Genomic DNA, 25,992 nt, shown 5'->3' on the forward strand with positions numbered 1-25,992 from the left:
TCATACCCATGTCAGTTTCATTTATTCCTCATACAAATATTTTACAATTTTATTTTTAAATCCTATACACATTCATACAAAGAAAAAAATAAATTTCAGGGTGGAACTTTGGGACCATGGTAGTTTTTTAAAAATCTCTCTGATCATTAGCTACTGAAGACAAGGCAAGAGGCTTAGCAGTCATTTCTGGGGGTCAGTGTTCTCTTCCCATGCAGGGACAGTTCAGAAGAATCCATCTTCCTTCCATCTCCACCTTGTGAGGTAATAGGGAGGAGGGGGATTTTTTCACTCTCCCCTAGAAACATTTTAAGAAGTACAGCAAAGGCTTACAGTAACACTGATGCCCCTCTTTGCAAGGAAACTAGCAAGGTTGTAGCCTCTGACACAACTTTCCAGAAGAGCGAGCTCAACTCCTAGTCACAGATCTTTCTAGGAAGAGGAAGGTCTGCTGCACTCACAACCTGTATCTGCACTCACACTTGCTGTGTCCTCCCACCAAGCCCCTAGAACAGAGCCCTTGACCGATCCCATCTGGTCCACAAATGAGCCTTCCTCCTCCCTCACCCCAAAGCACTCTGCAGTAATTGGCCCTGGCTCCTGAAAACCCCTACAATAATGATACCAGCATTATTGCTTGCAGCATCGTACTCACAGGGAATCTAAGCTCATGGTCAGGAAAGATCCAAGAATGACAGAACTATGAGCACCTCTTCCAAAACTCAGCTCTGCTGAGTCCAATCAGCATTTAATCGAGCAGACCAACCCCTAACACATCTCTTACCAGCCACAGTCATCATTAGAGGTGCATGGTAGGAGGAACTTCTACACACAACTGCCTAAGGAAGCTATACTACAATCAAGTCCCAGGAAAAGTGGGGGAAATGACAGACATTACAAATGTGGCAGGCCCTACCAGAAATGGCAGCTGATGGTAACAGCTACCCTCTAACTTCGGGTCCTACCCTTCCGAAAAGCAGCACCAAGAAAGGGCATGATGAGCAGAGAGATCTGTAGCTGTGTGTACAGCCCTTGAATTACCAAGGGACTCAGAGACCACACAGTTCTGTTTCCTACAATTACGTAGGGACTAGAATATGGACTACCTGTCCCTATACTGAGGCAGCTCCTGAGAGGCTGTACCGCTTGTGGTCATCAGCCCACCCCCGTGGCAGGCCCATTTGGGGAGAGGGAGTCACAGCCAGAGCGGGAACCCCTCCAGGTGGACACTCACAGGGCAGTCCATCCCACTGTCACTGGGGCAGGCCAAACAAAGCTAGGAGCGCGGGCAGATCCCGGGCATCCGCTGCCCCATAGGCATCGCTCTGGCCTAACATAGACAAAGCCAAACGCAGCGTGCTCCAGATGTTCTCTGACATGGCACCGCCTTCACCGCGAGGGCCCCGGCTTTTCCTCTGCATGTTCAGTGCCTCCAGAAAGTGTTCCACAGCCTCCCTGTAGGGAAGAAGAGGAATGAGAGCTGGTGAGTAGAACAGCAATGAGAGGAGGAGACTTGTTGGCATGAATAGTCTACTGACAGGATTTGAGAATGAGGAGCTAGGACAAAAGGCAGGGTGAAAGAGTTCATTCATTCATAACTCAGTAGACACTCTCACCGGTGAGCTCCAAGGTTGATGCAGCTGATGCCCAAATTATAGCGGGACCGGATATAGCCAGGTTGTAATTCAAGGGCCCGGCGGTATGCAGCTACTGCTTCCTCACTCTGGTTTCCATTGGCCAGGGTGGCCCCTAGCTTATTCCACAACAAATAGTCCTGGGATGGGGATGCAGAAGCATGAGGAGCATGAGCTAGACTCAGATCAAACTGTACTGATCCCCCAGCCCCACCCACCTTTACCACTCTGTTCACCTGACATGGATTACTATCCTACTCCTTTCTCAACAGTTCACTGTGTGGCCAAAATACAACCCTTCCCCCAATGCAGACTCTCTTACAACCCGATGCCACTGGCTCCCACCCTTCTTTTCCTTGTCTTCCCAAAGCAGTCAGTTATGGGACACTGGAACAAAACACGAAGGGACATCAAAAACTCATGGGAAAATTTCATTGTCTTTAATTCCACTTTTCCATAAGTTTTTAAGAGCCCTTGTGGACCCTGACTCCAAAAGTCCCAACCACTGATTCTTGACTACAGTGCAGTCATATCCCATATCTCCATTCTACCCTGGAGGCTCACATTGGGACGAACACTGAGGGCAGCTGTGAAACAGTCCACGGCCTTATCATATTCCCCACTGAGATTGAAAAGGACTCCCAAGCCACACTGCACATCAGGGTCAATTGACGTAGGGTCCAGGCGTACAGCTGCCAGAAAGAGTTCTTTTACTTCAAGAAACATGGAACTACATAAGGAGGAAAAAGCACAGAAAAGTAGGTAGATGGGTATGTTTCTATTCCTAAACCCTACAAGCAATTCCTTAGTCAATCAATCATATCCCGAGAATCATTCTAAGAGCCATCCCACCTATTTCCAAATTCTAAGCTAGAAACTTGGTTATTTCTGTTTCACCTCAGCACTGCACTATAGAATGTAGCTCTCCATCAACAAGCTGTTCCTGGATTTTCCATCCAGACTTCCAAAATTAAGGTCATCCTCCCACCTGGAACTTAAGCTGCCATATTCCAACCCAGGAGGCCCTCATACTTACTCAGATAGCAGCGATCCCAAAACCCGCTTGCTGGGGCCCAGTCCTGACGCAGCAGCCCCCTCTTCACTAGGTGCCACCAGATGAGCATAGGCAGGTGAGCAGCGCAGCCAGTCTCTCAGGGTCTCACAGGCCTGGCGCTGCAGGGACTCGTTGGTGAAGCTTACAGCCAGTGCCATTAATGCTGTCCGGTTATCTGGCTTGAGCTCCAGACACCTGTTTTCACAGAAGGAGGCAGATCTGGTGTCAGCAATGGCTGGCACGCATCAATCTCCAGAGATTCAAACCAAACTTTGAAATGCAGATCGATGGCCTCACCTGTCCAAACCCCTGAGATTAAGATTAAGGAATCCTCTGGCATGTGAGTCAATAACAAAGGTACAAATTTGAAAAGTTTTAGTGACCAAGGAACCAATCCCAGCCTCACAAATGAAATCAAAAGTTGATGAAGACATTAGGACCAGTTATCTAGCCCCCTTCCAAATGTCATAGTTTCATCATGAGAACACCCTCTTGTTAGCGGCCAGAAAGGACGCAAGGATCTGGGTCTGGACTTTTGTCATTCGAAAGGCTACTGCTAGTCCTGGACCCAGACCCAGCCCCCATCTCTCAGTGTACTCACCTCCGAAGGGCACTGATGGCTAATAATTCCTGTTCGTTCTCTGCCTGAGTGGTACCCAGATACTGCCAAGCCTAGAGGGAAGTTGACAGAGTCTATCACACTTGCATTCACTTCTCCATCCTCCCTTACTCTGGCTTCCCCTGCTCATCATCTCACCCTCACCTCCTCCACCTAACCCACCTGCACTGCCCCCTGTAGGGCCTCCCTGAGAACTGGAGGAAGCAGTCTCCAGGCTGCTGTCAGAATAATGAGTCACTCACTTCCATGTGCTTAGGATCCTGCTGCACGGCTGCCTCAAAAAGCAGCACTGCATTTGGCAGGTCCCCCTCCTGAAGTCGCTGCAACCCTTCCTCAAAAGGCTGGGGGTGGTCACGCAGGGGGTTCTCCTCTTCAAACTGATACCCCTAGAAAGACGGGAAGAAAGTGAAGAAAGAACTACCACAGGGCAGCAGGAATGAAATGATGACAACCTCAATCTAGGTGAAGAAAGAAAGAAGCTGGAAGCCTCCAAAGGGACACTGGAATTAAATGCTGGCAAATTCTCCAGATCACAAAGGAGATCATCCATAACTAAAGGAGAATCACTGAGTAACATGTTCACCCTGCGATTTCCTGTTCACAATAACAAGGAAGCTGTGCAGGTCCACAGACTCGGGCTCACGCTGGAAATAAGCCTATTTTAGGAAGTCCTAAAGGCCTGCATTTCCACACAGCTGAATTCTCACCAATGGACAGGGCCTGCTTAAAATAATAGTAATGAAATAAGCTCTCCTTCATGATTCAAAGCAGTTTTCCAAGCCCAACTCTAGACTAGAAGTCCAACAGAATAAATTCTTCTGCATTCAGCCTTAACTACAGACCGTCCATGTGTTGTCACCCTACAAGAAACAAAGATTTCTGTCACCTACAAGTCAATTTACTAATGAAAATAGTTTTCTACCTCTTGGAGCTACTGAGAGCATCAAATGAGAATATACACCAAAGCCTTACCAAAAAGTGTAAAATACTATTCATCAATACGTATTATCCTCTATGCTCTGAATACTTCCTTATAATAGGGCACTGTAGGATAAACACTCAATGACAAGGTCAGTTTGAACTGCAAGATCAGTGGTTCAAACTCACCAGCTGCTCCTCAGAAACCCTATACAGGGTCACTATGGGTTGGAACTGACTCTATGGTACCTAACAACAGCACTATGCAGTTCAAACTACTTTGCAGTCTGACACATTAGCCCACATATATGCAAATCTATGCTCATTGCAGTAAATGATGGAAACAACCTAAGTGCCTATCAACAGATGAATGGATAAACAAATCAACGTACATACATACAATGGACTACTATGCAACAATAAAGAATCAGGAAGAGTCCATAAATCATAATATAGATGAACTGGAGGATGTTATGCTTAGTGAACCAAAAGAACAAACATTGTACAGTCTCACTTTTATAAAAATCATGAATACAGAAATCAACATTCTTTGATGGGTCCAGGGATAGGAGAGGGAAGAAGGAGAAATCACTTTCTAAATAGCAGACACTTTAATTTTGATGAATGGGAAAGGCAATACTCAACATGAGGGAAGTCTGTACAACTTATCCAAGATAAATGAAGACACTAAGAAGTACCCAAGGGATAATTTTGGTAACTACTATAATATACAATTCTGCAACAATTATATGAAAAAAAAAAATTTGGTGACACAGGTAGATATATATGCCTGCATGTGAGTTTAGGGTGTGCAGGTACAGGTGAAGGCAAATGTATCCATATGTTTACATGTGCTGCATATATATTCACATATATAACAAATGGGGCCACAGTTACAGGAACTACCTATGCATAGACAAATACCTCATGGGATTGTTTTACTGGGTTTGAACACTTAGAACCATAGCCCTATAGGACAACGTAGTCAACTGGCAAAACATAGTTTATAAACATAAATCTCTACTTCCTAGTTAGGCTTTTAAAAGCTTATGAGAGGTCATTTAAAATACAACTATGGTTTTCTACTCCTCTGAAGCTAAAGAAAATGAAGGAAACCAATGACTTAAAGAAGAAAGTCCACAGGATTAATAACCCACAGGAACCATGGCTTCATCTAGCCTGAGACCAGAGAACTAGATGGCGCTCAGCTACCATTACCAACCGTTCCAGCCAAGGGCATGATAGAAGGTACAGTTAGAAGGGAAGAAAAACGTAGAACAAAGTTCAAATTCCTAAAAAAGGCCAGACTTACTAGGCCAATCGAGACCAGAGGAATCCCTGAGACTATCACAACAGAACACCTTTTGAACTTGAAACTGAAGCCACTCCTGGTGGTCACATTTCACCAAATAATAGATCTGTTTATAAAATAATATCATAACTCATGAACACCATACTGCCTTAGAAAATCAACGATCTTAGACCAAATGTCTACATTTACCCTAATATAAAGATAAAAAGCTAAGAAGAGGCAAGGAAACTAGAAGGATGGAAATAGAACAAAATGATTGAAAGTAATGAGAATATAGACACATTGTGAAAAATGTAACTTATGTCATGAAACAGTTGCATAAAATGTGTTAAGTGGGAACCTAATTTGCTGTGTAAACATTCACCTAAAATACAAGGTCAAAAAGATAAAATATAATGGCCCGTATATGACAGCAGGAGTGATCTGAATGTTCTTTGCATCTTCAATGCTACGAATCAATGCCATAATCGTGCAATCACAGAGATCTCGAAGTATCTTCCATGTAATGTATCTACCCTCCTAGTACTGCTGAAGGAGAATTTTCCTAAATGCACATAGATGGAAAAAACAAAAAGACTACACTGAAGGAATTGTCAGTAACCCACAACATGCACGATGAGGTTGGCATTACTGCTGAACAGCCTACCCAAGCCAGTCACCATGACTGGTCCCTAGTCTGCTCCATCCCAAAATCTCACTGCTAAAAGTCTGTCCCAACACAGAAACTTCCCTCTCAGGGTAAAAGTATAACATTTCTGCTTGGGCTATAAATGTAAGCTGTCTCTGATAAGCCAAAAAAAAAATAGTACAAAGAGACTCATGAATTTATCTGATAATCTGAATCAGATCCATATGTGGAAGCTCCATATGATAAGCACTGGACTGCCAACCACAATATTGGCAGTTTGAGCCCACCAGCCACTCTACAGGGAAAAGATGAGGATTTCTGCTACCGCAAAGATTTACAGTCTCGGAAACCCTATACAAAGGAACCAAATCGATGGCACTTAACAACACTGACGTACAAGGAGTTCTGGTGTGGTGCTGTTGGATAAGTACTGGACTGCTAATCAAAAGGTTGGCAGTTCAAACCCACCAGCAGCTCCAAAGGAGATTTACAGCCTCAGAAACCCTATACAGGGTGGCTGACTGACATAATGCAACATCAGTTAACATAAAGCCAGATAGAATCTAAATTGTTTATTAGTGAATCATAAGGTACAGTATTTTCTTTTCAAATCTTAATTATAAATTAATATACAACCTTAACCATCACACCCAGTTTAAGGCACAGTATTTTTTGTGGAACAGTAATTTTTTTTTTATCCCAAGGTGCCAATGATATCAAATAGGGTCCAAGAATCTAAAAATATAACTATATTTTTAAGTTTTTAATTGAAAATGTATTATACCCAGCATATCATTAATATTGTTCGAAACCGACTCGACGGCACTTAACAACAACAACCACATCATTAATATGAGAGTAATAAATGTTTAAGAAAAATTTTGCACATATGAAACAAGTATATCTACATTTATATCAAAAGCATGGAATTTCTCATCTAAAATGCATAATGCCATTTATAAATTAATAGGACTTATGCAATTTATCAAATTATTAATACAAATTAATAAAAGTACGAGGAGGGCTTCAAAAAGTTTGTGGAAATTAAAAGATCATGGACTTTTTCCACAAACTTTTGAAGCCACATCATACTCTCTCCAGGCATTTCTTCATTTCTCATGTGAATTCTACAGCAGTAACTCATTACAGCAAAATGTAGGTGGGTCCCATAAACTCTCTTCTCTACTGTCTAACAGAATTATTTCAGAGAAAAACACAAAAATAGGAAATCAAGTGGGAATAAATAAAATCCTATTTTTCCTAGCACTAAGTTTTTCATTCTCTCTCATTTGAGATTAAATTAAATTATCCGGAACTCCCTCCTCCAGTTTTGCACAGCTCCCTCATTATAACACAATCCAGCTCCCACATCCCGCTTTACATTGCAGGCCCCTGTTTCTACCTCAGAATCCTTTCTCAACCAGATCTGAGCTGAGACGATGACCCCAGTCTCACTCTCTGTTTCACATTTTTTCAAAACCAAGCAATCTCCCCCTGCCCCTTAAGCTTCAACTCAAGGGGAGCTCAACTGTTAGCTATATCCCCAAGTACCCTACAGCCCATAAGTAGATTTTTTTTTTTTTAATAGTGAAAACCTTGATATCACATAAGCTTTTAAGTTAATTGATGCTGTTGTTAAGTGCCGTCAAGTTGGTTCCAATAAATAGTGACCCTATATAGGGCTTCCCAGGAGAAGCTGGTGGGTCTGACCCGCCAACCTTGCAGTTAGTAATCCAGTGTTTATAGTGCAGTGCCATACCAAGACTCCATCTAAGTCAACAATACATGCTCATTACAGAAAAATTTATGTAAAATTCAATCACCTTCCACTACTGACTAGTGGAATTTAATATAATTCTCTACAAACCCTGAATTGAGACAAGTTGCTAGTACCTATGAAAACAGATTAGAATTTAAAATAAAATTATGAATTAAAAAAGATAGTAAGATGGGGGACTCTAAATTCAACTGGGATAACATAGTCTGCAAAAACAGTGTTCTCCATCCAACTTTGGTGAGTAGTGGCTGGGGTCTTAAAAGCTTGTAAGCAGTCATCGAAAGGGCAACAATTGATCTATCCCCATACAGAGAAAAGAAGAGGGAAGAAAACTGAAGACACATGTCAACAATTAGTCTAAGGACTAATGAACCACACAAACCTCAGCTTCCATGACCCTGAGACCAGAAAAATTAGCAGGCACCACCAACTGCACTAAAGGGGATTACATTAGAAGGTTATGGACAGAATGGGAGAAAAATGTAGAACAAAACTCAAAATCATTAACAAAAGATAAAGACTGCTTAGATCAAGACTGGTGGGACCTCTGAGACTGTGACCCTTAGTCACTCTTCAGGCCTGGAACTGAGCTCACCCCCATGGCTCAATGTTCAGCCACACAATAGGCAGGTCTGTAAGGGGAACAGTAACACTAAGAAGTACCCACTTCATAGAAGAATCAATCATTTGAGATCAAAAGGGTAGCATTTGCTCAAGGACCAAATTCAGAAGTGTTAGGAAAGAGGTAGGAATGGAAACAGGACGCGCAGGGGGATTAAGTGATGTTACAATGTGGAAATTGCAATCAATGAGATGAAAAAGAACGCGTAAGAATTGTTCAATGAAAAACTGATTTGCTCTGTAAACCTTCACACAATTCATACTGAAACGTTAACCAAAAGAAAAAGTCTACCAACTACTACTCCCTACCAAAGGAGTTAGTAATCATCTCAAAATGTCTACAATCTGCCCTCCTAAAAAAGCTCCTTGTTCTGTACTCCAAATGCATCATCTACAAACCTCTACTACACTTATGCCACTGTATTATCATTATTTGGCAAGGGTGATCATACTAGCCTTTATAGCCCAAGAATAAAATAAACACTCAGCTTATGAATAAATGAAATTAATGAAATAAAGGAATAGAAGGAACAAGGGAATGATTCAGACTGCATGTCAGAAAAGGTGTAATCATAATTACTTAAAAGTGATTGCTCCATAATTACTTAACAGTCAGTACCTTTGAAATACAGGATGAAAGAACAGATCATCAAAGAAGGAAATTCTGGAAACTGAGAAGCAAGTTCTTACCTTATCACAGGAAGCAGCTGTGAAGTCATCAAGGTCAGACAACCAAGGGTGAGTCTCAGCATCTCGTTTTGCCATCTCCTCCAACTCTGCCTGCAACTTGTCCCAGAAATCGACATCAGACTGTAAGAGGAGAGGAGATGCAAAAGGGAGATTCATCATGATCTTCCCACCCCACCATCAATCCGTGAGGACTCCCAACGCAGTCTATTTTACATTTCAGTCTATTTAAGAATCATCTGAATACTCTTTTAGAACAGATTTCCAGATTCTAGCCCCAGAGATTTGGAATTGGCATTTTTAAAAGGTTCCTGCCCCACCCCCAAGCAATTCTGACACAGACAACCTAGGAACACCATGAAAAACAACAGCCATCATCTTTGATGTTAATACACCCACTCTTGCCAAAGGAGTGTTATCTACAGGGGTGCCTGTTCTGGCACTACCTGTTCTCACCTCTACAGCTGACTTGGCTCGCTCAAACTCTACATCAAGGGCAGATGTGTTCACTGGTCTCGTGAATTGGTCAACCCAGGCCTCTGATGTACCCTGCGACAAAGAAGATTAGTCAATACAACCACCACCAACTTTTATCCACTAAACATCAACTAAATACCAATGGACTCCTGGTGTGGCGCTGTAGGATCAGCACTGGACTGCAAACCACAAAGTTGGCAGTACCAACTCAACAGCACTTACAACGACAACAAACACCCATTAACCACCCAACCTCAACACTTCTGAGAAGGCGGATATCCTCAGAACCTCTTTACCACCCAACTTAGGATGTGATGCTACCAAGAGAAGCTGCTGGCAGTAACTTCCCCATCTAGGACCACTGAACATTGAGCCCAAGGCCTGGGGCACCAGCTGGCTCTGGAGTGAGACTGAGATGTGACAGTGTCCTACCTGCTGCTGAATAAACTCTGCTGCCCACTGTTCTGCCTGAGCACGGCCCGACCCTGCACCGGATTCCAGGGACACCTGGCCCTCGCCAATCTGCCGCACGAATTTCAGGAACTGGGGCACAGAGACATACATAGACCACTTGGGAGAAGACTTCCAGGTGTGCTCTCTCAACCCCTAAGAGGACCCTGCACTCACCCCTCCCCCGACCATCTCTAGCTGCAGACAAAATATGCCGGCGACCCCAAAAAAAGAGAGCAAAAAGAAAGGGATTTCTGACAATAAAGGTATGAGAAAGCATCAGAAAAGAGAAAGGAGTTAGTCGGCAAGGAAACAAGGAGAAAAATATTAGAAGGGAGACCCAAGATACTAAGTCTCTGTTCTCTGGACAGGAAGGAACAGACTTAGGCTCTCCTCTGCATCTCTTTAAATTATACTTGGGTAAGAGAAGCAAGACACTTGCCTTTCAAGACCAGCTCTGCTGGGTAAAGAAGTTTGGGTTGCAGCTCACCTCAGAGTTAGCCAATTTGGGGTCATCCACCTTGGCCACAAAGTCACTGGCAGTGTGCTGCAGATCCTCTTCAGGATGATATTCATCATACCTGGAATGGGCATGCATAAACTCTATATATTAGTCTGCCATCACCCTCCCTGCTAATACAGTTCCCGTGGGGAGAGAGAGTAGCACTATTCCACACTTGTTATTGTTGTTAGATGCCATCAAGTCGGTACTGACTCATAGCGACCCTCTGTACAACAGAACGAAACACTGCCCAGTCCTGGGCCAACCTCACAGTTGATGCCATGCTTGAGCCTATTGATGCTGCCACTTTGCCAATCCATCTCACTGGGGGTCTTCCTGTTTTTCTCTGACCCTCCACCTTACCAAACTTGACATCCTTCTACAGCGACTGGTCCCTCCTGACAATATGTCCAAAGTATGAGAAACGAAGTTAAGCCATCCTGGCCTCTAAGGAGCACTCTGGCTGCACTTCTTCCAACACAGATCTGTTGGTTCTTTTGGAAGCCCATGGCACTTTCAATATTCTCCTCCAACACTTAACTCAAAAGCATCAATTCTTCTACGGTCTTCCTTATTCACTGTCCAGCTTTCGCATGTATATGCGAAAATACCATAGCTTGAAAATACCATAGCCTGAAAATACCATAGCTTGGGTCAGGCGCACCTCAGTCCTCAAGCTGACATCTTTGTTCTTCAACACTTTTAAAAGGTCTTGTATAGCAGATTTGCCTAATGCAATACATCACCTGATTTCCTGACTGCTGCTTCCATGAGTGTTGATAGGTGATCCAAGAAGAATGAAGTCCCTGACAACTTCAATCTTTTCTCTGTTGATAAGAACGTTGTTTACTGGTCCAGTGATGAGGATTTTTGTTTTCTTTACACTGAAAAGCAATCCATACTGAAGGCTATGGTCTTTGATCTTCATCAGTAAATATTTTAAGTCCTCTTCATTTTCAGCAAGCAAGGTTGTATCATCTGCATATTGCAGGTTGTTAATGAGTCTTCCTCCAATCCTGATGCCACATTTTTATTCATAGAACCAAGCTTCTCAGATTATTTGCTCAGCATACAGGTTGAATAAGTATGGTGAAAGAATACAACCCTGTCACACACCTTTTTTAATTTTAAACCATTCAGTGTTCCCATGTGCTGTTTGAAGAACTGCCTCTTGGTCCATGTACAGATTCCTCATGAACACAATTAAATGTTCTGGAATACTCATACTTCGCAATGTTGTCCATAGCTTGTCATGATCCACACAATCGAAAGCCTTTGCATAGTCAATAAAGCACAGGTAAACATCTTTCTGATATTCTCTGCTTTCAGCCAAGATCCATTGGACATCAGCAATGATATCCCTCATTCCACAGCCTCTTCTGAATCCGGCTTGAACCTCTGGAAGTTCTCTGTCAATGAATGCTTGCAGCCGTTTCTATATTACCTTCAATAAAACTTTACATGCATAGGATATCAAAGACACTGTCCGATGATACCCACATTCCATTGAGTCACCTCCCTTTGGAATGGACACAAATACGGATCTCTTCCAATCAGTCGGCCAGATATTTGTCTTCTAAATTTCTTGGCAGAGATGAGTGAGTGCCTCCTGTGCCACCTCACTTTCTTGAAAAACTTCAATTTTTATTCCAGCAACTCCTGGAGCCTTGTTCTTTGCCAATTTCTTCAATGCACCTTAGACTTCTTCCTTCAGTATCATTGGCTCTTGATCATATGCTACTTCTTGAAACAGTGGCCATATCACCATGAATGCGCCCAATCTCATCTGATCTTGGAAGCTAAGCAGGGTAGGGCCTGGTTAATACTAGGATGGGAGACCGCCTGGGAATACCGGGTGCTGTAGGCCGCTCTTGTTGAGGGCCTACAAATTCCTATTTGCAGTAAAGAAGGGCATTAGAGTGGGAGCTGGAAAGTACTAGCTATAGTCTTTTACGTCTCCCTTTCTCAATTATTATCTTTGCAGAGAGAAGGAACAGACAGCAGCAAGCTCAAGTCTTTAAAAGTGAAAGGGGTGCAAAAGGTACTGTGATTAACTTTTGGTTTGATATAGTTAGGATTCTTGACTTCAAAACATTTGCGAGGTAAATTGAAAGGCATAATAATACAAGTGGAAACCTTCAAAGTGGAAGTAGTGTAAAAGTTGGTTTGAGAATGTAGATGGAGAAGGTTGGGAAAAGCTAAGAAAATTGTTGAACACTCCTTTCACAGGAACCCAGAAAGAAGTAGCTAGACTCACCAGCGATCGGTGGTTGCTGTCCCTTCCGGCTCTCCCAGCCACAGCTTCTCCTCTGACTGTTCCAGATATTCCTCAGCCCAGCGGGCAGGGGACACAGACAAGGGGTCTGCAAGGAACAGAGAGGGGAAAGTCATACCAGGTACAGTGAGGGGCCAGAAAAAGGGAAAGTATTATACTTAATCAACTGATCTTCTTAACAAAGTCAAATCAGATAAAGCCCTGGAGACTCCCTCAGGGATCACTGGTTAAAAGAAAATACAATACTACTAAGTTTCCAACATTTTCTTCAATATCCAGCCAAAAATAAGCCTAGGAAAGAAGTTTACTGAGAGTTGTGAACAACAGACCAAATAAGGTGGTTCAGGATAGGACTAAGAACCAAACCCTTCTCCTCAAAGTATTTTGTTACTGCTGTTAAGTGCTGTTGAGTCTATTCCAAATCATAGCAATCCAACAGTATAGGGTTTCCAAGGAGTGGCTGGTGAGTTTGAACCACCAACCTTGCAGCTAGCAATCCAGTGCTTATCCTGTAGTGCCACACCAGGAAATATTAGAGACCTCAACAAGTGCACCTTGAAGGTACTGAAGGGAACTGGTAAGGAGTTAAAGGAGAACAGAAGAGCCCCTGTCAAGTCTCTGGTCTCTTCTCCTTCTGTCCAGAGTTCACACCATCCCAACAAAAGGAATTGCATTTCATCTTCATATAGCTACTAAGAGAATCTCAGGGGAAGAATGCTAGGCTAGAATTAAAGAAACATGGCCCCACTAGTATTACTGAATGCTTGTGTTTGCTTTTTTCACTTTTTAAATACAATGCAACATACAAACATGAAATTATATTGTATACCAAACTTAAGTGTAATGATTAATTTCTAGATATGAATAGTGGTGGTGGTTATGTGCCGTGGAGTCAGTTCCAACTCATAGTGACCCTGTACCGGGTTTCTAAGGCTATAAAGCTTTACAGGAGCAGAAAGCCTCATCTTTCTCCCACAGAACAGCTGGTAGTTCCGAACTACTGACCTTGCGGTTTGCATACATGCATATAATCACCTCCCAGATCAAGATATCAAACTTCCCAGCCACAACTCATCCACCTTACCATCCAGGGGTAGACACTATTCTGACTGCCATCACCTTTGATTAGGCTTAGTGGCTGTGTTTTCAAGTCAAATTCTAAAAGTTGCCTTAAAAGATGTAGTGACAAAGGGCATTACTGCAACATCAGAATAAAAATATCAAGGCAACAGACTGAATAAGGATGCCGAACTATTTCAACACCAGGCCTTTGCCCTCTACTACCCTGGGACAGAAGAAAAAAAAAAAAAAAGCAATGAGACAGATGATTCCAATAATTCTCAATAACAAGCATAGAAAGACATGAGTCTATGGTGCTCTTTCCCCCTGCCCTGTGCCTACATCTTTACAAACCAGATACTAAAATGGCCATTCTGTCTTTATCCCCAATCTGAACATCTGATTGTTGCTGCTGTTTATACTAAGGAAGATTGATCTCCTTGATGTAATAGAACTATCCATTCCATTTTAACTCAGACTTTGCCTGAATTCTTATAACAAAATAATCTCAACATCTAAGGAAATAATCTCAAAATCTGAAGAAAAAAAGAAAAAGATCTAGACTTTCAAACTATGTCTAACTGTAAATAATAAGCAATATATTACTAATATAATAAAAATTATAGATGGTTAAAAAAAAAAGAAAATGGTGTTGGGGGGGCGGAAGGTGTTATAGGCCCTGTCTCTTAATTTCAAGGACTCCCAACCTTTATATCCAGATTCTCCACACTAGTTCTCATATGCAACATTCCTCTTTCCTTTGCCCTAGTCTGTTGACTTATTGGTGGTTATGTGCTGTGGAGTCAGTTCCAACTCATAGCGACCCTGTACAGGGTTTCTGAGGCTGTAAATCTTTAAAGGAGCAGAAAGCCTCATCTTTCTCCCGCAGAACAGCTGGTAGTATCGAACTGCTGACCTTGTGGTTTGCAGCCCAATTCGTAACCACTACACTACCAGAGCTCCTTAGTGGGGACCTAATAAGAAGATGCTTAGTGCTTGGCACAATAGGGTTAGCACTGGACTGCTAACCGCAATGTCAGAAATTCAAATCCACCAGGCACTCCACAGGAGAAAGATGAGGTTGTCTGCTCCCATAAAGATTTACAGACTCAGAAACTCTATACAGGATCACTGAGTCAGAATTGACTCCATGGCAGTGGGCTGGGTTGAGTTGGGTTAGTACTTAAGCACACTGTATAATTAATACCTCTCAGTCCTCTGATTCCATTGTGTTGAAAACTAAGCATTCCCTCTTCACTCTCCAGTCACTCCCGATTCTCAACTACAGTGTTTTATAAAAACATATTCTGGCTACAAGTGCTCTCCAATTATAGAGAACACTATTTTTGTGAAATGCTCCTCTCAAGGACAAGCAACAGAAAAATACATAAGGCCATCTGGACTTTACAACAGACATGAGGCAAAACTGTTGTTGTTATGTGCCATGGAGTCGATTCTGAGCCATAGCAACCTTGTAGAGGGTTTCCAAAGCTGTATATCTTTATGGGAGCAGAAAGCCTCATCTCTCTTCCGCGGAACAGCTGGTAGTTTCGAACTGCTGACCCTGAGGTTCACTGCGCAATTCATAACCACTACGCTACCAGAGCTCCTTTGAGGCAAAATTAGGAAATTAAAAAAAAAAAAATCCTAGAGATAAGAAACTAAACATACTATCATAAAGTCAGTTTCAACTTAAAGTAACCCTACGAAGTGAGAAGGTGAGAAAGCCATCCTCGGGTAGCTGTAATTTGGAATCTGGCCATAAAAGCCACAAGATCCAGAACTGTGGCACTGGGAACTTGCTACAACAAAGGAGGTAAAATAAAATAACCCAAAGAATACCACTTGACCCTCACAATCTTTTTTGAGACATTCTTATAGAAAATCAGATATATTTGGTTGAAGTAACTAAGACCTAAGGAGAGGAAGGGATTATTCTAGGTCACATAGATTAGCAGAGCTAGAATCAACAACCTAGATACCAAGTATCCAATTCAGAATGCTCACCTCCAGATCACATGTCTTCTCATTGTATATTCATTCCTTCTAATGACCCAGTGGTGTAGACACTCAGCAACTAGCCAAAACGCCTTTGGTTTGAACCCACTATGCACACTGCAGGAGATGTGGCAGTCTGCTTCCATAAACATTACAGCCTTAGAAACCCTATGAGGTAGTTCTACTCTGTCTTATAGAATCACTAAGAATTGTAATCAACTCAGTGGCTGAGGGTGGATAGACAACTCCAAAGTCTTAAACTCAAAACCTCCTACCCTTATCCATGAAGGTTTCTATTTGCTATACAGCACTATGGTAAATGGAGTCCTAGTGTGGTGCTGTGGGATAAAGCACTGGACTGAAAGGTTGATTTGAACCATAAGTCAGCAATTCAAACTCCCCAGTAGCTCCTTGGAACCCTATACAGGGTGGCTATGAGTTGGAACTGACTTGACAGCACTTAACAACACAACAACTATGGTAAATAATGGAGTTCTGGAGTCAGACTACATGCATTTAATCCAATGTACTGATTGTGTGTTTTTAGATGTGTTATTTAATCCCTCTAAGCTTCCATTTCTGTATCTATAAAATAAACATCATATAATAACACCTCATAGGGGTTTTGTGAAGACTAAGTGAGACGATGCAGATATAAAGCAGGGTAATAACTAATGGCTATCAGTATCATTACTACCTGCTTATGGCAAGCCATATCAAAAGTAGATGTGCCACAAAGAGATTGTTATTCCATATCCTCTTCCTCTACCATCCAAGGGAAATCTATTGCTCATCATCCTCTGCTATTGCTGCCCATTGTTTTCTTTTCCTAGCAAAGTGCAGATACACATCTCATGAATACCAAATGAGCCTCATATAACATATTGAGGTTGTCTAAATCCTAAAACCCTGCCTGAAAGATAGGTTTCATCAAGTACTAGATGGAGAAACATTTGGCCCAGAAACTCTGGGGTCAGTCACATTCCATCAAGAAAATGAATCTGGAGGACATTATGATGAGGACAAATAGTATATGAGATCAAAGCTGTAAAAAGTTAAGAAAAGATTTTCTTAATAAAAGAAACAATCAATGATGGTTACAGGGGGAAAAGAAGGGGAAGGAAAATTCTTCATGGACTAGAGGGTTTGTTGTTGTTGTTGTTAAGTACCATGGAGTCCATTCCGATTCATAGTGACCCTGTATAGGGTCTCCGGTGCTGATCCTACAGCACCACACCAGAAGTCTAAGGTTTGTGTGAAAAACTGAGACTTTCTGTCTGGAAAGTGTCTTTGCTACAGTTCAGCTTTTAACTGGAGATAATTCTACAGAGAAGACTTGAACCCAAAGAAAGAAAGACATGGATTTAAATATCATCTCTGCTACTGAATAACTTTGGACAAAGTATTTAGACTTTCCAGATCTTAGTTTCTTCATCTATGAGGGAAATATAAGTGTATTTTTAAAAAGTGTGATCACACAGTATTTGTCTATCTATCCTATCATTTTTATTCTCTAAAGATTGGGTTTTTTCCACACATAAAAAAAGAAAAGCTCCCAATATAAATAGAGTCCTGGTGTGGCGCTGTAGGATAAACACTAGACTGCTCACCACAAGGTTGGCAGTTCAAACCCACCAGCTTCTCCTAGGGAACCCTATACTGGATCACTATGAGTCAAACCAACAACTTAACAACAGAAGTGTTACTGTGAAGATAAATTGTGTTTAAGGATATACTTAGCACTATTAATGAAACCAAGAGTACTTATTGCTCTACTTTACCTCCAGCTCATGGTTGGGAAAGGAGTCATGATAAAGGGGCCGATGGTGGTGGCTGTGTGCCGTCAAGTAGGTTCTGACTCATAGGTAGTTATTCTGTGTAGGGTTTCTGAGATTGTAAATTTTTATGGGCACAGAAAGCCTCATTTTTCTGCCACAGCGTGGCTGGTGGACTTGAACTGCTAACCAATCAAGAACTTCTATTAAAGGAGTTTTCATTGTTAAAAGGGGTTTTTCTCTTTTGTGTATGGAGGAAATCCAACCTTTAAGAGAATAAAAATGGTGTGACAAAGGGACAATATTGTATGTCTGCACTTTTATTTAAAAAAATTTTTTTTAAAAAACACGAATAGAGATCTATGCAGAAACCAACAATCACTGGTAGTTACCAGAGAGAGAGGGCTGGGTGTAGACACATGCACTCTTGAGATAATGGACACTGGTTAATTTTGGTGATGGAAAGTAGCACTGAATATGGGTGAGGTGCACACAGCTTGACCAAGATAAATGATGTCACTAAAAAATGCACAAGAGAAAAGGATGTTTTTAATAAAGAATTTGCTGACAAATATAATTTTGCAACACCAACCACTAAAAATATGAAGGGGCTTCAAAAGCGTCATAGAAAAATGTAATCAAAAGATAATGTGATGAAAAAAAAACAGGATAATGTGATGAATATGTCAGAAAGACTGGACACAAATTTTTCTGTTATATATAAGGGTGTCCTGAGTTGAAGCTGACTCAGTGGCAACTAACTAGCAATGCTTTTTCTGAATCATGATGTCACATTTTAGCAACCATAATTAAATATTTAATTTTCTGTACATTTCACAATTCAGTCTTGAAAGTACTCTATAAATAATAAGGTACCACAGAAAGTGAAATGAAGGAAAACAAAGGCTATGAAATTTAGGACATTAAGTAATAAACTATTGTTTTTGTGGGAGGAAAAAAAAATATGAGTATTATAAACAAAGGGGCTTTTAAAGGTTCATTGAAAATTTTCATTATCTTTTAAGTCCATTTTCCATGAACTTTTTGAAGTCCCCTCATACGTATATGGAGTCTTGGTGTGGCACTGTAGGATAAGCTCTGGACCGAAAAGGAGGTTTGAACTGCAAGGTCAGTAATTCAAATTCACCAGCCACTCATCAGAAACCCTATATAGGATCATTATGAGTCAGAACCGACTCTATGGCACTTAACAACAACAACATATATACATATGAGTATGAATATGTGGGCACATACGTGTGCACAGATGGATCTATAGGCATACACACATACAGGTGTATGTGTGCATACATGTATAGCCACACCAGGAGGTATCAAAATGTTCATGGAAAATTAAAGTAAAAGATAATGAAATTTTTCCACAAAATTTTTGAAGCTCCTTCATATATATATATTAAACCACATAGGGGCCACAATTACAGTTACTTCTTGTTGTTGTTAAGTAGCGTGGAGTCGATTCCGACCCATAGTGACCCTGTACAGGGTTTCTGAGGCTGTAAATCATTACAGGAGCAGAACGCCTCATCTTTCTCCCTCAGAACTGCTGGTAGTTTCGAACTGCTGACCTTGCAGTTGGCTGCCCAACTCATAACCACTATGCTACCAGAGCTCCCACAGTTACTTCTTAGACACAGCCAAACACCTTTTGAGATTGGTTTTCTGGGTTTGAAGGCTTAGAATGACAGTCTCCTGGAACAACTCAGTTAACTGGCATAATACAGTTCACAAAGTGTATATTCTACATTCCAACGTGAGAATACAACTGTTGTTCTCGGCTCATCCACAACAAGAGAGAAAGGAAACCAAAGACTCAGAAAAGAAAGTCTTCTAAATGCCTAATCTTCTCTGAGACCAGAACTAGACGGTGCCCAGCTATCACTACTGACCATTACCATCAGAATGACGGTAGACGGATCCTGAGAGAACAGGAGAAAAATGTGGAACAGAAAGCAAAATCTTAAAATATCCAGACTAACTGGATTGGTGGGAGGTCCTGGTATGGTGCTGTAGTATACTAAACTGCTGACCATCAAGGTTGGCAGTTCAAGCCTACCAGCCACTCCTCAGACACCCTATACAGGGTTGCTATGAGTCAGAACCAACTCAAGGGCACTTAACAACAGCAGGACTGGTTGACACTAGAAGATTCCCTGACACTATCACCCTGAGATACCATTTAAACTTTAAACCAAAATTATCCATTAAGGTCACCTTTTAGTTACTAACATTTTGTAGCTCATAAAATAAGCAATGTCATACATGAGTAATAAGCACCTTTAAAAAAAAAAATGTATGTGAGATCAAAGGGTCAAAAATTCCTTTAAAGCAAACATGAGAAGGTAATGGGGCAGAGAAGCTAGAACACTGGAAATGGTACAAGCAAATGAAATGGATGAGAATGATGACACATTGTGAATAATATAAGCAATATCACTGAAGAGCTTGTAGTATTGTTATTGTTAAGTGCCTTCGAGTCAGTTCTGACTCATAGTGACCTTAGTTAGGCACAACAGAATGAAACCCTGACAGGTCCTGTACCATCCTCACAATTGTTACGCTCGAGTCCATTGCTGTTGCACCTATGACAATCCATCTCATTGGGGGTCTTCTTTTTACTGACCTTCCACTTTACCAAACATGAGGTCCTTTTCCTGGAACTGGTCCCTCTTGACAACATGCCCAAAGAGGTGAAGTCTCACTACTCTCACTTCTAAGGAGCATTCTGGCTGTCTTCTTCCAAGACAGATAGTTTTGTACTTCTGGCATTCACTGGCACTTTCAATGTTCTTTTCCAACACCATATAATTCAAATGCATCAATTCTTCTACAGTCTTCCTTATGCACTGTCCAACTTTCACATGCATATGTTGTTGTTGTTACGTGCCGTGGAGTCGGTTCTGACTCATAGCGACCCTGTACAGAGTTTCCGAGGCTGTAAATCTTTACAGGAGCAGACAACCTTATCTACCCCTGCGGAACAGCTGGTAGTTTCAAACTGTTGACCTTGTGGTTAGCAGCCTGATTCATAACCACTATGCTACCAGAGCTCCTTTCACACGCATATGAGGCTACTAAAAATACCCAGATGTGTCAGACATACCTTAGTACTCAAACTGATAGCTTTGCTCTTGAATCTTTTAAAGAGGTCTTATACAAATTTGCCTAATACAATAAATTCTTTGATTTCTTGATTGCTGCTTCCATGAGTGTTGACTGTAGATCCAAGCAAAATTAAGTCTCTGACAACTTCAATCTTTTACTCATTTATCAAGATGTTATTTATTGATCCAGTTGTGAAGATTTCTGTTTTCTTTACATTGAGGTGCAATCCATACTGAAGGCTGTAGTCTTCGATCTTCATCAGTAAGAATTTTAAGTCCTCTTCACTTGGAATAGTTGATGTAGAAATTGTTAAATGGGAATCTTATTTGCTGTGTAAACTTTCACCTTAAATGCAGTATTATTTAAAATAATAATAAAAATGTGGGAAAGAAATAAATTATGTCTTATCACCTCAGAAAAATTCAGAAACTGAGATGGTATGAGATCCCTGAGACTCCAGAATATCTGAAACTTTCTCCATTTGTATCTCTGTTGCTAAGTGCCATCAAGTCAATTCCGACCCATAGCGACCCTGTATAGTTTCCAAGGAGCAGCTGATGAGCTTGAACCACTGACCCTGCAACTCAAACGACTTTGCAGTCTGACGCATTAGCCCACAGCGCCACACCAGGACTCCATTTGTATCTCTATTACCTTTAATCTTATATATTGGTTAAAAGACTAATGGTGCTTCTCATTAAGCTGTTTTGAGACCACTCTTCCTTAAGCTCTCAATGAGGTAGGTTTAGATGGAGAAGGATTAATCCAAAAGTATGAAGTAAGCACTGGACAATCTCCAGGAGAGAAAATTAGGCTGAGACCCTGAAGTCTATGGCCAAGCAAGAAAGAAGAGAATCATTCATCCCAGAGTCAAAGCCCAACTCCACCACTTAACAAAACTAGGCAAGTTACTTAACCTCTAAACTTCAGTTTTCTTGTCTTTAGATTAGAAACAAAACTGGCAAGTCTCTCAAGTAGTCTCATGGGAATTAAAGGAGATAATGCATTTAAAGCACGTAATACAAAGCCTAGACCAGAATGTTGTTACTGAGGTAAGTAGTAAGTTCTGACTCACAGCAACCCTGTATAGGGTTTCCAAAGCTATAAATCTTTACCAGAGCAGAAAACCTCATCTTTCTCCCTCGGAGCAGCTGGTGAGCTCAAACCATCAACATTGTTGTTTGCAGTCCAGTGCTTATCTTCTAGAGTCACCACATTCCCCAGAACAAAACATTAGCTATTATTATTAGTTTTTCTATCGTCAGCGTATGGTCTTAGTTTGAACTCCACATCCCCAGTTCCCAAGGTCTCAACTGTATTCAAGATGACTTAATAACAGAATCCCAGGTGCTATGTGGATGTTTTCTTTTTTTTTTGGGGGGGGGGGGCATATATTATTTCATTTAATTTTCACAGCAATATAATGGGGTTTAAAAAATATTATTATTTAGCCACCTAGTAGACATAGCAAACTGTCCCTCATCTGATTATTCAGTAATGCTTGTTAGTAATCTCATACATGAGCCCTGAATATCCACAGACAAATGTACAATCCTTCCCTAAAAGCCGAGACTGTAAATTCCAAAAAGGCAAGTTCCCCCGCACCAAAAAAAAAAAAAGAGAGAAACACTGTTAACTGATGACATATGGAGGGGATAATAATCAATGTAATGAAACAAGCTATATGAATGGTTGAATGTGAAGCTGATGATGTGCCCTGTAAACTTTCACTCAATCCAAAATAAAAACATTTAATAAAAATATATATATATATATTATTAGTTCATAAATGGAGAAGCAGACTTCTTCTAGAGGTTAAAATAGCTTGCCCAGGGACACACAAGGGTAGAAAGTGGAAGAGCTGGAACTCCACACAGCTCCAGGCCCCACCCTTTCTACCTCGCTCTGTGGATGTTTTCTTAATCCTGAGAAATACAGCTATCCATCCAATCGCTGTGGATCCTCTCCACCAAACTATAATAATAAAGTTACAGATAACAAAGAAGTAAACCTAACTCTTCATTCTATTATATACACATACTTGAGTTTGAAAGGAGCTCTGCTATTGTAGTGGGTTACAAGTTGGGCTGCTAACTGCAAGGTCAGCTGTTCGAAACTACCAGCCACTCCGCTAGAAAAAGATGAGGTTTACAGCCCCAGAAACCCTATCAGGGTCCCTATGAGTCCAAAACCGACTCAATGGCACACCACCACCACCATTCGGGGTTGAAATGGATTATAGATTTTGAAAAATCTCTTATCTAGTTCAAATCCAATTTTAATATATAAATTTTAATTCATGTGGTGCTGTAGGATAAGCACTGGAGCGAAAGGTCGGTTTAAACCACAAGGTTGGCTGTTCAAATTCAGCAGCTGCTCCTCAGAAACCCATATAGGGTGGCTGTGAGTTGGAATCAACTCAATGGCAATTAATAAAAACAACATTATCACCTACGGGAAATCAGGTTCAATGCCCTACAAAAAAAGAGTCAAGATGCCAGAAAAGTCATGAACAACTAAAATCACCTTGTATTCTAAAATGGATTAGGTGAGCAGTCTAAACTTTGATTGCCCCTTGGGAATCATCACAGATTTTTCCCAGGAAAAGCCTCACCTGTAACTTCAGAGATAAATTCTTGTGACCAGTCAGTCTCATTATAATCCTGAGTTACATCCACAGCATCTCCAGCTGCAAGAAACTCCTGGGCCCAGTTCTCAGACAAGGCCAAATCTGCCACACCAGGTGCTTAAAAGAGACAGAAGAAAAGAAAAACTTAACATTCCATCACACCTGAGGAACCTGAGTGCAAATGGAAACACTATGCTACTTTTGTCTCCAGCATCCAGTTCCACAATGCCATCAGCATTCAAAATTGAAACCCCCTTGGCCCTATTACACAGAAAATGTGACCTCCCCTCTCACCAGGCTCTAAACCCACCTCTCTGGGGAGCCTGGCGGAGGCTGGACTGTTCAATCTCCTGCATCTCCGCCAGAAGGTCATCCATCTTGAAAGTTTGAGGGGCACGCGATACAAGTGGTGCATTCTGGTCCTGCAGGAACTCAGTCACCAGCTGTCATGAAAAGATGATGCAATGAACGTATGGGGTCAGGAAGTCCCAGGAAGAAACAGGGTCCACTGGATGAAGGATACTGATGAAAGGATAATAAAGAAAAGAAGAACTTTTTCCCCCCTAGAGTTTGAAAACACTCAATTTTGAGGAGGAAAATAAAAAAGCAAGAGAGCTAAAGCAAATCTCATTTTGTCAGGAAAGTCCAAACTTTGAAATATGGGTGAGCCAAGTTTAAAGGGAAAAGTGCACTATGTCAGTTGCCATTGAGTTGATGCCAATAGTGGCAACCTATGTGTACTTAAGTTTTCAAGGCTGTGACCTTTGGAAGCAGATCACCAGGTCTGTCTTTCAAAGTGCCCCTAGGTATGTTCACACTACCAACCTGTTGGCTAACTAGTTATGATGGACAAGAGACTGACATATTTACCTCATCTTCAGAGGCTACTCCCAAAGGTTTAGAGACCTAAGACAGAAAGAAAAGAAGGCAATATGGTATAGTTACAGTGGTGAAAATACTTACATGAAGTCAAATAAGCAGGAGTTAAAATCCAAGCTCTACCATTTACTAATTATACACCTTGTTAGTGTTATTGTTAATTGCTGTCAAGTCGGTTCCAACCCATAGCAACCCTGTATAGGGTTTTGGAGGAGTGACTGGTGAGCTTGAACCACCGACCTTGTGGTTCAAATCTGCTTTGCAGTTTAGAGCATTAGCCCACAGCCCCACACCAGGAATCCAATATATTTATCTTAGACAAGTCATACAGTTTCTCTGGGCCTCAGTTTCTTTATAAAACTGTTGCCTTCTATACAACGATAAACAATGCCTAGTATGGTGCTGATTGTGTGGCTGTCGAGCTGGTTCCAACTCATAGTGACCCTGTATAGGGTTTCTAAGGCCGTAAATCTTTACAGGAGCAGAAAGTCTCCAATAGGGGCTAGTGAACACTCATTAAGTGGTAACTAATATTTGCAGCATAATAAAGAAAACAGTTATACCAAGGTGCACCTCTGGGCCTTCCATCCCAGCCCTCCACTTGGACTTTTCACTCACCGCCTCGGGGGTGGGGGCTCCCGGGGGCCAGGGGCCAGGCCTCAAACCCTCCTGTCGTAGGGCCTTGTCCTGGGTGAAGTGCCCAGCCAGCTTCATGAGTGGGTTGGCACCCCCGCATTCTGCCTCCACCAGCTCCCGCATTGCCATGGTGACCGCCGGCTCTCTGATGGGCAGAGAAGGTTTAGAACGGAGGTCCCAGAAGACGTACCCTTCCCCAACCCCTAACTCGGCCTCACAGATAGGGGAAGCAAGCAGATATGAGCCCCTCACGGGTCACTGGCCACCCTCCACCCTGTGCCTGTTACTGAAACCCCCACCAATGCCTAGAGTCTAAGGGGGGGCGCCAGGACCTCCCGCAGCCTCTTCGAAGGCCACAGCCTGGACCTCTTCGGCGGCCTCCACGTCTGCAGTCTCTGCCGACAGGACCCGGCTAACAGCAGCCCCACAAGGAAGGAACTAGACCCACGGGGGACCCTTCCACAACTGGGCTACACGGGGACACTAGCCAGGCACGAGAAAAGGAGACAACTACTGACTGTAAGCCCGGTACCCCGCACGCCCCCGTCGTCTTGTGAGCACCAGAGGGGGCACCCCATGCCCCTAGGTCACTTGGATCCCTCCCTCAGCTGAGCCCGGACCCGACCCTGCCCCCCGCCCTCTCGACCACCTCATCTTCCCTGGCCCTGTTCAAGACACGACAAGGGCAAGGAAGAAGGGGGATGTGTCTGCGCGTCCCCTCGGGGCCCTGTGCTCACCGCCGCGCGCAGCGCAGCTAGTCCTGCCGGGGTACCTGGTGCGGTCTGGAGGGGGAGGGGAGAGGGGCAGGGAGTCAGGGGGGGCGGGACTCGGGCTTAAAGGAGCCGTGACTGCCGCGCTGCAATCGCTGCCCGACGGAAGCTGTTTAAAGGGGCGGGGCCTTTAGGGTGCGACATAGCGTCAGGGAAGGAGCCGTGAGTCTTA

At 42.3% G+C, this 25,992-nt stretch overlaps 1 protein-coding gene across 4 annotated transcripts; it reads right to left on the reverse strand.

Moving 5' to 3' along the window:
• PEX5 (peroxisomal biogenesis factor 5) lies at nt 1-25,850 on the reverse strand. 4 transcript variants are annotated; one of them, XM_006862615.1, is made up of 15 exons: nt 25,788-25,850; nt 25,033-25,195; nt 24,406-24,441; nt 23,846-23,978; nt 23,521-23,652; nt 12,934-13,039; nt 10,665-10,755; nt 9,704-9,796; nt 9,251-9,370; nt 3,547-3,690; nt 3,287-3,357; nt 2,668-2,880; nt 2,196-2,361; nt 1,614-1,771; nt 1-1,452 (listed from the first exon to the last, which is right to left on the reverse strand). In XM_006862615.1, exons 2-15 carry the CDS (start codon nt 25,177-25,179, stop codon nt 1,251-1,253), a joined length of 1,812 nt encoding a protein of 603 aa, XP_006862677.1. In that variant the 5' UTR covers nt 25,180-25,195; nt 25,788-25,850; the 3' UTR covers nt 1-1,250. The 4 variants fall into 4 exon arrangements, with proteins under 4 accessions (XP_006862677.1, XP_006862675.1, XP_006862676.1 ...); XM_006862613.1 differs by lacking the exon at nt 25,788-25,850 and adding an exon at nt 10,157-10,267 and having other exon boundaries at nt 25,033-25,191; XM_006862614.1 differs by lacking the exon at nt 25,788-25,850 and adding an exon at nt 10,157-10,267 and having other exon boundaries at nt 9,251-9,346; nt 25,033-25,189.
• Between the last annotated feature and the right edge of the window lie 142 nt (nt 25,851-25,992).

This window comes from Chrysochloris asiatica, unplaced genomic scaffold (genome assembly GCF_000296735.1).
Source record: "Chrysochloris asiatica unplaced genomic scaffold, ChrAsi1.0 scaffold00050, whole genome shotgun sequence".
NCBI classification, from domain to species: domain Eukaryota; kingdom Metazoa; phylum Chordata; class Mammalia; order Afrosoricida; family Chrysochloridae; genus Chrysochloris; species Chrysochloris asiatica.

What these genes read in the sequence shown, in the direction of transcription:
- PEX5 (XM_006862612.1), bottom strand. Translation starts at nt 25,179, where the DNA reads ATGGCAATGCGGGAGCTGGTGGAGGCAGAATGCGGGGGTGCCAACCCA. An exon ending in CTGGGATGGAAGGCCCAGAG is followed by an intron (nt 24,442 to 24,987) that starts GTGCACCTTGGT and finishes TTTCTGTCTTAG; the next exon opens with GTCTCTAAACCTTTGGGAGT. An exon ending in TTGGGATCGCTGCTATCTGA is followed by an intron (nt 2,362 to 2,667) that starts GTAAGTATGAGG and finishes CTCCTTATGTAG; the next exon opens with TTCCATGTTTCTTGAAGTAA.